Here is a 12,252-nt window from a genome sequence, read left to right as displayed (position 1 = left end):
CGCCGCGTCTGGAACAGCCTGACCTATAAAACGTTCTCACTAGTTAACCCCTTTAGTGAACACTGTAAAAAAATAAATAAATAAAAAAAAGCAAAAAATGGTTATCATACCGCTGAACAAAAAGTGGAATAAAACGACGAATGTAAATAGAAATGGTACCACTGTAAATGTCATCTTGTCCAGCAAAAAACAAGCCGCCATACAGCTCCATCAGCTGAAAAATAAAAAGTTATAGCTCTCAGAATAAAGTGATGCAAAAATGTATTTTTTTCTATAAAATAGTTTGTGTAAAAGCGCCAAAACATTAAAAAATTCTATACATGTAGTATCGCTGTAAACTTACTGACCCGAAGAATAAAGCTGCCTTATCAATTTTACCACACGCGGAACGGCATAAAAAAAACAAATTCCTGAAATGTTGGTTTTTGTTTCTTTTGCATCCAAAGATCACATCTATCCTGCGCTCTATGCTGAGAGTTTATACTGAGGTTTCCGTGTAAATCTCTGAAATAAGTGGAACTCCCGGCGGAAGATTCCCTGTAATGAGGAAGATGGAGACACTGTGGACTCCATCTGGCCTGTGATCCCACAGTGTCCGTCTTTTTATTAGGCGTGCATAGAAGTGCCGTCTGCCACAGTTTTGTGAATCTTGGAAAAAAAGGACACCGCTAAACACAGGCCAGACGGAGTCCAGAGTAACTCTGCTGCCTTAATATAGTGAATGGATCCCTCGGAATAGGGTTGGGTGAGGGTTACGGTTAGGATTAAGGTTGTGTTAGGGCTGTGTTGGGATTTTTTTTAAAAGTAAAGAAAAAAAAATAATGATGACGATATGGCGACTAGTGTTGAGAGCAAGTGCTGCAAGTTTGCATCGGGTGCTCGGTTATGCACAGAGTATCGCGGGTGCTAAAGTCTCCGCCCCATATGTTTCGCGGCTGTAATACAGCCAAAAAAGCCACGCGGAGATTGCCTGCCATGCACGAGGATAATCCCCGCATGGTCTTTTTTGGATGTCTAACAACCGTGAAACATGCGGGACGGGGACTCGAGCACCCGCGATACTTGGTGCATACCAGAGTACCCGATGTAAACTCAAGTAGCGAGCACTTGAGCTCAAGACTAATGACAACTTATTCAATATTACGACCTAATGTTATCAAATTCTGTGTCGTACCTCTGGGTTCAAAATGTTCACTATATGAAAATGCAAAATTGGAGGCCGAAAAACATTTTTTGTGGGAAAAATGTGAAAATTTTATTTTTACAGCTCAGTGTTATAAACTTCTGTGAAGCACCTGGGGGTTTAAAGTGCTCACCACACACCTAGATAAGTTCCCTGAGGGGTCTAGTTTCCAAAATGGGGTCAGTTGTGGGGGGTTTCCACTGTTTAGGCACATCAGGGGATCCCCAAACGCAACATGGCGTCCGCTAATTATTCAAGCAAATTTTACATTCAAAAAGTCAAATGGCGCTGCTTCTATTCCAAACCCTGTCGTGCTTCCAAACAGTGGTTTTACCCCACATATGGGGTTATTGGCGTGCTCAGGAGGAATTGCACAACAAAATTTTGGTGTCCATTTTTTCCTGATATCCTTGCGAAAATAAAAAAATTGGGGTCTAAAGTAACTTTTGTGAAAAAAATGTTAATTTTTTTCTTCCACATTCCAAAAATTGAAGCACCTGAAGGGTTAATAAACTTCTTGAATGTGGTTTTGAGCACCTTGAGGGGTGCAGTTTTTAGAATGGTGTCACTTTTGGGATTTTCTGTCATAAAGGCCCCTCAGTCACTTCAAATGTGATGTGGTCCCAAAAAAAACCTTTTAACACTTATAACTTCCTAACAAAAAAAATTTGGGTTCCAAAATTGTGCTGATGTCTACTTTACATGTCAGAAATGTTATTTATTAACTATTTTGTGTGACATATCTCTGATTAAAAGGCATGAAAATTCAAATTTTGAAAATTGAGAAATTTTCAAAATTGTAAAAAAAAAATTTTCCCCCACAAATAAACGCAAGTGATATCGAAGAAATTTTACCACTATCATGAAGTACAATATGTCACAAAAAAAATCTCAGAATCAGTGGGATCAGTTGAAGCGTTCCAGAGTAATTACCTCATAAAGTGACAGTGGTCAGAATTGTAAAAATTGGCCTGGTCATTATAACATGCATACCACCCTCGGGGGTAAAGGGGTTGAGGCTGAGCAGGCAGAAGTAATCCTCAATACTTTCCCATTAATATTGCTGGCATCAGTTGAATTGATCAATAGTCCATATTTTAGGAAAATGGACTACAGTGTATTGAGGCAGACGTGGACACCTGGGGCATATGGAAAACAGGCTGTAGACTGGTGCATTAAAGCATCTATGGAAGTGAAGTAATAGTATCTGTAGAATGCATGCCTTTATTCACTTTCGGATTAATCAGTCACACACAAACTGTCATTGTTACCCAGCTCAAGGGTATATTTAATTATGATGAAGGGTTCATCTTAATCACATTAATGAAGGGAAAAAATATCTTGTGCTCAAATTAATGTTTTTTACATTAATGGATTGCAATGTTTAAAAATAAAGCATTTTACAGAAGTAAAATTTAAGAAGGTGCATTTTCATACGTTTCTTTCTAGGAAGACAAATATAAATAGAGTGGTGGGAAGGGACACTAAAAACAGAAGAACCAGAAGCACTACAACATTCAATATATGAAAATGGCTTGTCTACGAGCAATAGATAGTACATTTCAGAATTTCTATTCATCCAACACTGTGCTAGTGTTCTCATATTTATGACATCTCTCATGGGTGAGAAGTTCAGGTTTCCTTGCAAAACATCTCCCACATTCAGAGCAAGAAAACGGCTTCTCCCCAGTGTGTATTCTTAGATGTTTTCCAAGATCAGATTTCTGGGTAAAACCCTTTCCGCACTCCAAACACATAAATGGCCTCTCTCCTGTATGTGTTCTTTGATGAGTGACAAGAGTAGACTTTTGAGTAAAACATTTGCCACAATCTGGACACGAGAACGGCTTCTCTCCTGTATGGATTCTCTGATGTTTAACCAATTCGGATTTCATTGCAAAGCTGTATCCACACTGAAAACATGAAAATGGCTTCTCCCCCTTGTGAATTCGTTCATGTCGTATGTGTTCTGATTTGTGTGTAAACCGTTTACCGCACTGAGAACATAAAAAGGGCTTCTCTCCTGTGTGGATTCTCAGATGTTTACCAAGTTCTGCTTTCCTTGCAAAACTTTTCATACAAATTGAACATGCAAATGGTTTCTCACCAGTGTGAATTTTCTGGTGTTCAACAAGATTAGACTTTTGCGTAAAATATTTCCCACACTCAGAACATGAAAACGGCTTTTCCCCAGTGTGAATTCTCTGATGCTTAAGAAAGTCAGATTTCTGCCTGAAACTCTTCCCGCAGTCAGAACATGAAAATGGCTTCTCACCTGTGTGAATTCTCTCATGTCGAACAAGTTCTGATTTGTGGGGAAAACTTTTCCCACAGTCAAAACATGAAAAAGGCTTCTCTCCGGTATGAATTCTTTCATGCCGAGTGCGTTCTGATTTATGTATAAAGCATTTTCCACAGTCCGAGCATGAAAACAGAATCTTTTTTGAGTGCATTTTCTGATGACGAAGTAAGAAACATTTTGTCGTAAAACATTTACCACATTCAGAACATGTGTAGATTTTGTCCATACTATGATCTTTACCTTGAGTGTCAGTAAATGACTTATCAAAAGAAGGTTCGTCATAATGTGATAAATCAGGAGACTGATCTGTAGTGTCAAAGACTTGAGGTGTAACAGAGGTTTCTTCTGGAGAATCTTGTGAAAAGTCATTATCTTCACTTTTACAATCCGAAGATAAGAGCTGCTCATCTGATACATCTCTCTGCGTACCTAATTATAAAAGATTAAATACAAGCAGGTGGGAAGGTGTAGTTAAATGTTTGGCCACGCTGGGGAGCACCTGAGCACCTGTACTTGGTTTGAACAGTCATTATGTGCTGACAAAGTCCCTTTAAAAAGGAACCTGTCACCATGAAAATGTAGTCTAATCTGCAGGCATCATGTTATAGGGCAAGAGGAGCAGAGTAGATTTCTATATAGTTTTATAAGAAAAGAGTCAGTATAACCTGTGTTTCCATCATTTACTCCTCTGCTCTTTCTGGGATTTTCAGTCCAGTGGACGGTCCTATCAGTGACTGACAGCTATCTCTATACACACATATACAAGAAGAGCTGTCAGTCACTGACGGGACCGTCCACTGGACTGAAAATCCCAGTAAGAGCAGAGGATTAAATGATGGAAACACAGGTTATACTGAATCTTTTCTCACAAAACTATACATCAATCTACTCAGCTCCTCTTGCCCTATAACATGGTGTTAAGGGGCACTTACCATTTGTTGAAGAAAGCAGGGAAGAGACATAAAATATATGCTGTGCTATATATTATTGTGCTATTATGGGAGCTGTTTTTCCCGACTTGCCCAATATACAAACATTGGAGTGGATTAAGGAAATTGCATAAATAATGATAAATAAGCTAGTTTATTCCATGGCTATCACTAACCTGTGCCAATGTCTACCATAATTTCCTCTTCCTTAATTAAGCACTCATCAATTAGATAAGCATCCTCCTTGTCTTCCTCTGCAACTTCCATTTTGATGGCAATCATATGGTCAGACTGAAAAGGCAAAATAATATACACTGCTCAAAAAAATAAAGGGAACACTCAAATAACACATCCTAGATCTGAGTGAATGAAATATTCTCATTGAATACTTTGTTCTGTACAAAGTTGAATGTGCTGACAACAAAATCACACAAAAATCATCAATGGAAATCAAATTTATTAACCAATGGAGGCCTGGATTTGGAGTCACCCCCAAAATTAAAGTGGAAAAACACACTACAGGCTGATCCAACTTTGATGTAATGTCCTTAAAACAAGTCAAAATGAGGCTCAGTATTGTGTGTGGCCTCCACGTGCCTGTATGACCTCCCTACAATGCCTGGGCATGCTCCTGATGAGGTTGCGGATGGTCTCCTGTGGGAACTCCTCCCAGACCTGGAGTAAAGAATCCGCCAACTCCGGGACAGTCTGTGGTGCAACGTGACGTTGGTGGATGGAGCGAGACATGATGTCCCAGATGTGCTCAATCGGATTCAGGTCTGGGGAACGGGCGGGCCAGTCCATAGCTTCAATGCCTTCATCTTACAGGAACTGCTGACACACTCCAGCCACATGAGGTCTGGCACTGTCCTTCATTAGGAGGAACCCAGGACCAACCGCACCAGCATATGGTCTCACAAGGGGTTTGAGGATCTCATCTCGGTACCTAATGGCAGTCAGGCTACCTCTGGCGAGCACATGGAGGGCTGTGCGGCCCTCCAAAGAAATGCCACCTCACACCATTACTGAGCCACTGCAAAACCGGTCATGCTGAAGGATGTTGCAGGCAGCAGATCGCTCTCCACGGCGTCTCCAGACTCTGTCACGGCTGTCACATGTGTTCAGTGTGAACCTGCTTTCATCTGGGAAGAGCACAGGATGCCAGTGGCGACTTTGCCAATCCTGGTGTTCTGTGGCAAATTCCAAGCGTCCAGCACGGTGTTGGGCTGTGAGCACAACCCCCATCTCTGGAAGTCGGGCCCTCATGGAGTCGGTTTCTAACCGTTTGTGCAGACACATGCACATTTGTGGCCTGCTGGAGGTCATTTTGCAGGGCTCTGGCAGTGCTCCTACTGTTCCTCCTTGCACAAAGGCGGAGGTAGCGGTCCTGCTGCTGGGTTGTTGCCCTCCTATGGCCCCCTCCACGTCTCCTGGTAGCGCCTCCAGCCTCTGGACACTACGCTGACAGACACAGCAAACCTTCTTGCCACAGCTCGCATTGATGTGCCATCCTGGATGAGCCACATTACCTAAGCAACTTCTGTGGGTTATAGAGTCTGTCTCATGCTACCACGAGTGTGAAAGCACAACCAACATTCAAAAGTGACCAAAACATCAGCCAGAAAGCATTGGTACTGAGATGTGGTCTGTGGTCCCCACCTGCAGAACCACTCCTTTATTGAGGGTGTCTTGATAATTGCCAATAATTTCCATCTATTGTATATTCCATTTGCACAACAGCATGTGAAATTGATTGTCAATCAGTGTTGCTTCCTAAGAGGACAGTTTGATTTCACAGAAGTTTGATTTACTTGGAGTTATATTCTGTTGTTTGTGTTCCCTTTATTTTTTGAGCAGTGTATTTTGATTTAAGCAAAATAAATTTGTAAGAATATTTCCCTAAAGGTTCTTTGAAGAATTCAATAAAGCTTTAGTTACAAAAATACTTTGGCATTTGGGAACACTAAATACCTGGCTTATTGGAGGAACATCCTGATTTTCATCCAAACAATCCTGTGGAGAAAGAGGACTGTGACATCTCTCCGGTGTACTTCTGTCACTGGATCCATCTATAACAAAATAAACACATGGGCGTTGTGTGTGCATGGTCATTGACCTGTGCAGGGGTGGAAATTCTAACGCCATCACTTATTGTGGGTCCTGTGTCATCTGCCTCCAAATTTATAATACAAGTGTTGGATATCTTATTGGACAAGGAAGTATAGCACAAGACATACGTTTTTGGATTTATATCTTGATTTAACAGTGTAGTCTATACAGCTATTCAAATCAGGAACAAAAATACATTAATGCAAACATCCTAAGGTATGGCAAAAAGACACTCTTGATATTCAATGACAACCTATGAATAAAGTCACATTATGCATCAAGATCTATAACAAGTGAAGAATTGTGAACTCAGCCTAACAACATTAATCGAGTAAGAGACAAAATACGACTGCATGCCCTGGACATGTGTGATTGAGGGAAGATTGTCTGTGCAAAACATAATAACACAGAAGTGTCACTTAATGGGTTTTCTCAACATGAAGCTTCACGAGCACACAGTTTCCACACACTACCCTCCCACCCACCTTCCTGCATTGCCGGGGCGGTGCGTCCCTGAAGATTGACAGTTCATCCAGACAAGCAGCATGTTACACTGCTTGTCTTAACTGAGCATTATTCTTTAAGGCTGATTCGCCTTCACAGCAGTAGCACAGGGAGACTAAAGCTGATGAGATCCAGCAATCCCACCAGACTTCAAGTGGTACAAGCAGGTTGTAAACCATAGAGCCAGCTCACGCTGCAAGCTCATCCTAGGTAACCAGCCAGGTTGGGACACTATAGGCAAAGAGTTATACATTACAGAATTGAAATTCTAGAGAGCAGTCCTGGGAAAAACTAAGTGAATATTTTTTGAATTTCATAATTTTGTGCATCAGGACTTAAAAGGAACCAGTCACCATGAAAATCCAGGAAAAGTCTACAGGCATCATGTTATAAAGCAAGGGAAGCGGAGAAGATTGATTAACAGTTTTGTGAGAAAAAAATTCTCTGCTCTTTCAGGGATTTTTGGTCCTATCAGCTACAGACAGCTAGCTCTACACACACATTTATAGAAAGAAAACTGTCAGTCACTGGACCTTAGAAGGTCTTAAAATTCGGTAAATACAACCTCAGATGAACATGATAAATTACACAGTCATATAAAATAAGTCCTGGAGGCAAAGTTATCTTACAGGCAGCATCCTCCCCAAAACAAGACATCTGATATGAGACATACAGGAATTACTTTTTTTCAGTATTCTATAACCTGTATGCCCATATTAATAGTTTAGATAGGTCAAATGCGGCTACAGATTCCCTTTTAATGACAGACACCAGTGTTGTGGTATTTAAGGGGTTAATTGGCCCCAATCAGTAAAAAAAGGGCCCGGGGCTGATACCGTATGGTGTTAGATGTCACCTATGGAATTGCACCTGCTGGGTGGCGCTGTTCACTTATTCCTCAGTGCCTTTAAAAAGCGGCACGGAGGAATAAGACCTCTTAATTACTTCAGTTAAAAGGCGCATCGTGGTCATTAAGGGGTTAAAAGGGTTGTGGCACCATAAGAGATACATTTCATGAAGCAGATAACATGTAAATAAGTATTTTTGTAATTTACAACCATTAAAAAGGATGCTATGTTCAGAAAAATAACCTGTCATCTTCTGGAATGGGCCATCTGACTTTTTTCCGACTGTGAGCTTTCTTTATCTGTCCATCCCAACGACAACCAATGTGGCCGAGCATTCACAGTTCTGTTCATCTTAAAAAAAAATTTAAGGGGGGCGTGACCGGATGCCGACTTGAGAAGACGCGCGGCAGAGGAGCTCCTCCAGAACACAGATCCACCTAGGCAAGAAACCCTCAGCTACACCGGCCACATACCTCAACGACATGGGACCGAGAAGGGCCCGGTCTGCGGTGCCCGTGGGTACTGCTGCAGCAGCCTCCGCAACAATCCTGGAGGCTTTCCTCATGAGAGACTCAGCGGGTCCGGGAGCTCCAGCGCCATCTTGCCCCATGCCTTCCGGCGGTATGCAGGAGACACAGGCTCAGCAGGAGGCGGTGAGAGAGGTAGGAGCGGGTGCAGCTTCTTTGATGGAGGAAGGAGAGGAGACCTCCTGCTCTACAGATTCCCGAGAAAGGTGGTGGTGGTGGGGCCCTGGATAATGCTGACGGGGGGGCACAGACTGTCGGAAGACGTGACGAGACCCCTCTGGGAGGCGGGGCTGACTCCTCTCATAAGGATTTGTGGTCCCAAGAATAAGGAGAGGACACTGCTGAGTGGGCGAGGGGGGGGATTTCTACTGACCAGAGGTCCATAACTAAGGCAGGACATGCTGGGCCCAGGAGGTCCCCTCCAATGTTATCTGAAGATGAAGGGCAGGATGTTGAACCTCCTTTAATTCCTTGTGCTCGGAAAAAGTTCGTCTTTGCTGCCCTCTAAGAAGGATTTAAAAAATGTAATTTCTGAGGTGAAAGAAGCATGCAGAACTGAAATTACATGTGTGAGGCAGGATTTGCAGCACCTTGAAAGCCGCATAGATGTTCTAGAGGGGAATCATGATGCTACACGTTCTCATGTAGCAGAGCTGCAGAAGCTAATACTGGCACAACAGAATACTGTGAATGACCTCAACAGGCAGATGGAGGAACTAGATAACAGGGGAAGGTGGTGTAATATTAGACTCTGTGGCATTCCTGAGGCTGTTGACCAAGAAGACCTCAAACTGATACTCCAGACAATCTTTAAAGGTACCGTCACACTTAGCGACGCTACAGCGATCCCGACAACGATACGACCTGGCAGGGATCATTGCTGCGTCGCTGGTGAGATGTCACACAGTCAGATCTTCCCAACGACGCAGCAACGATACGGCGACCCGTAGCGACCTGTATAACGATGCAATGCAAAGGCACGCCTATGTGTCTCAGTTCTGAGTCACCAATGAGGTAGCTGGTAAGGTGTCAAACACACCGATGCATGCTACCCAACGGGACCTCAACGATCAAAAAATGGTCCAGGCCATTTCGACATGACCAGCGATCTCACAGCAGGGGCCTGGTGGCTGCTACGTGTCAAACGTAGCGAGATCGCTGCTGAGGTCGCTGTTACGTCACAAAACTTGTGACTCAGCAGCGATCTCGCTAGCAATCTCGCTTAGTGTGACGGGGGCTTAATTCTATATTGGGAGACCCCCCCCACCACCACCCCTATTAAGCTGGACAGAGCACACAGAGCCCTACAACCAAAAGGTTCTATGGCGCATCCAAGAGACATTATATGTCGTCTGCACGACTTTGAAACAAAGGAAAGAATAATGAAAAGGGCCAGACTCCAGAAGGCTATAAAGTACAAGGAATCTGAAATACAAATATTCCCGGATCTCTCCCGCTTGATTCTCCAGAAGAGAAGACACCTAAAACCGCTGCTACAGATTCTGCAGGATCATAGATTCCCCTATAGGTGGGGCTTTCCATTTGCCCTGATTGCAAGACATGAGGGAGTCTCGTCTGTTGTGAGAACCGTGGGGGACCCCCCTGCCTTCTGTGAAACCCTTGGCATTCCCCTCACCCCCGCAAGATTGTGGACTGAAGTGCCCTCACCAGTCTGGAACAAGAAGGGTGGGGAGAGGCTGAAGTAGACAAAGCAACGGCAGTCCCCCAGAGACTCCTCGACCATGTTAGCTCTCTCCTTGGGACACTGGGGTCCCTTCGGCTCTATGGATAGGTCGTTTGCAAGTCTCTCTCTTTTATTAGTACTGGCCAGTACACTTTTTTGCTACAACGACTAGAACTTTTTTTCTTTTATATGTTTTTTTTTTTTTTTGCAGTAACTTACTATTGTGGCACAACCGCAGGTTCTTCAGCGTTGGGTGTTCTGTTGGGAGCTCTGGGGAAGGTTATTGACACTCTCTTCTTGGTGGCTCTGGGTATTTCCTTGCCCAATTTACAACTATAGGGGATAGTTTTTCTTTTACTTTGCTTTCATCAGGGCTGCCATTATTAAGGCAGCTAGGGCAGTCCGTAGCCTTAATGGTTGATATCCTGTGGGCTCAATAGATGTCACAGGAAATGTCCCCTACCAGGAAATCTGGGAATTTTGAACTTACTGTACAGTTTCTTATGCTATCTATATGTATTCATTGTTGTCTCCGAACTTGTCATAACAACCCCCTCTTGTGTCTTTCCTCCACAAGTTCAGATATGCATATCATTGAATCATGTTGGCAATTTAACCCCCAGGGGAAACAATCTCCCCAGTGGAGCATTCCCCAAAAGAGTGAGTAGCAATATCATCTTCTTTACACTCGTTAATATACAAAAGTGGTATGCCTATTATCTTTAAATGTTAAGGGGCTTAACTCCCCAAAAAAGAATTATCACCTTAAGAGAATTGAAGGCCCAGGGACCGGAAATCGTTTTCCTTCAAGAGACTCACTATGATAAATCAGGAACCTTTCACTTTGCGACTAGACAGTTCCCAATAGCATACTCAGCGTTTAATAGGAATAAGAAGGGTGGGGTGGCGATCTCGATTTTCTCGACCTGCCTACTACAGGTGACTGGTTCCTACTTAGACCCAGATTGTAGGTACATCATATTGGAAGCCCTACTAGGGGGCAAACCTATCATTATGTGCAATATATATGCTTCGAATATAGGACAAATTTGTTTCTTAAAAAGAGTGTTTTCCCTCCTTCGGGGTCTGAGTGCAGCACCACTGATAGTTGGTGGGGACTTTAATATTCCGAATCCTTTGACAGACGTTCAATAAATGACTCTCCTCCCTCTGCAAAGTTAGTCACCTTGGTAAGAAATTTTAGGAAATTGATTAGATCTCATTTGCTATATGATTTATGGAGGATCGCTTATCCTGGGGAGAGGGCTTACTCCTTTTATTCGCCCCCTTACAGTACTCACACTAGAATAGATTACTTTTTTGGTAACATCACAATAATTAGGATGCTGTTGGGGGCTGAAATGGATCTCATTACATGGTCAGATCACGCTCCAATACTATTGAATTTGAAAACCAAGTTTCCTTCAGTACGGTTATTAATAAAGGATCCAAATACTAGGCAAGTGCTTTTGGATCATTTAAAAAGAGTTCTTTTTACTCAACTCTGGTACGGTGTCCTCCTCCTCGGTACTCTGGGGAGCACATAAGGCAGTGATGAGGGGCCACTGCATTAGGGAAGGGACTAGAATTAAAAAAAAAATGCAAACCTTATTCATGTCAGACTCAACTCTCAAATTAAGGGTTTGGAGACGAGGCTAACAACGGCATCGTCTAGGAGAGTCCTGAGGAAGCTGGTTGCTGCAGAGGAATTGAAAGACCTCACTATGCGTAAGGTAGAGAAGATGCTCTTATACTCCAAACAGAGATATTATGAGAAGGGCAATAAAGCCCATACTCTTTTAGCCAATCAATTAAAGGACCGATCTGTGGCCCTAGCTCCTCAGGCTCTTAGAGACGAAAAAGGGCACAACTCAATACGACCCAGCTGTAATCTCAAAAATATTCTACAAATATTATAAAAATCTTTATAACCTCCAAGACCCTCTTCCATTGAGCCAGAATAGGAGATCGGAGCTATTGAAATGCTATATGTCTAAACTTAACTTGCCTGTCCTACCTCCAGAGGCAGTTGACTATGAATAAAACTATTATGGGGGCGGAAGTGGAGGAAATCCTTAAGGACCTCCCCCTGGGCAAATCCCCAGGTCCCGACGAACTGACTTACCTGTATTACAAGACTTTCAGAGAGGAATTGACCCCTCACAT

General features: G+C 42.9%; 1 protein-coding gene across 5 annotated transcripts in view; it reads right to left on the bottom strand.

Annotated features, from left to right (window-relative positions):
* Positions 1-2,444: 2,444 nt before the first annotated feature.
* The window catches only part of LOC141272999 (uncharacterized), a 65,824-nt gene continuing 56,016 nt past the window's right edge, over positions 2,445-12,252 (bottom strand). For all 5 annotated transcript variants that reach the window (XM_073684272.1, XM_073684270.1, XM_073684273.1 and 2 more), the window contains exons 5-7: positions 6,386-6,483; positions 4,591-4,705; positions 2,445-3,914 (exon numbers count right to left, since the gene is read on the bottom strand). In XM_073684272.1, the coding sequence (XP_073540373.1) occupies positions 2,755-3,914; positions 4,591-4,705; positions 6,386-6,483 (1,373 nt within the window). In that variant the 3' untranslated portion in view covers positions 2,445-2,754. The remainder of the gene's footprint in view (positions 3,915-4,590; positions 4,706-6,385; positions 6,484-12,252) is intronic.

This window comes from Phyllobates terribilis, unplaced genomic scaffold (genome assembly GCF_046119375.1).
Source record: "Phyllobates terribilis strain yellow unplaced genomic scaffold, ASM4611937v1 Scaffold_5__5_contigs__length_657084704, whole genome shotgun sequence".
Taxonomy (NCBI): domain Eukaryota; kingdom Metazoa; phylum Chordata; class Amphibia; order Anura; family Dendrobatidae; genus Phyllobates; species Phyllobates terribilis.
Note: the sequence above shows the minus strand (reverse complement) of the source record. Positions and strands in the feature narration are given on the sequence as shown.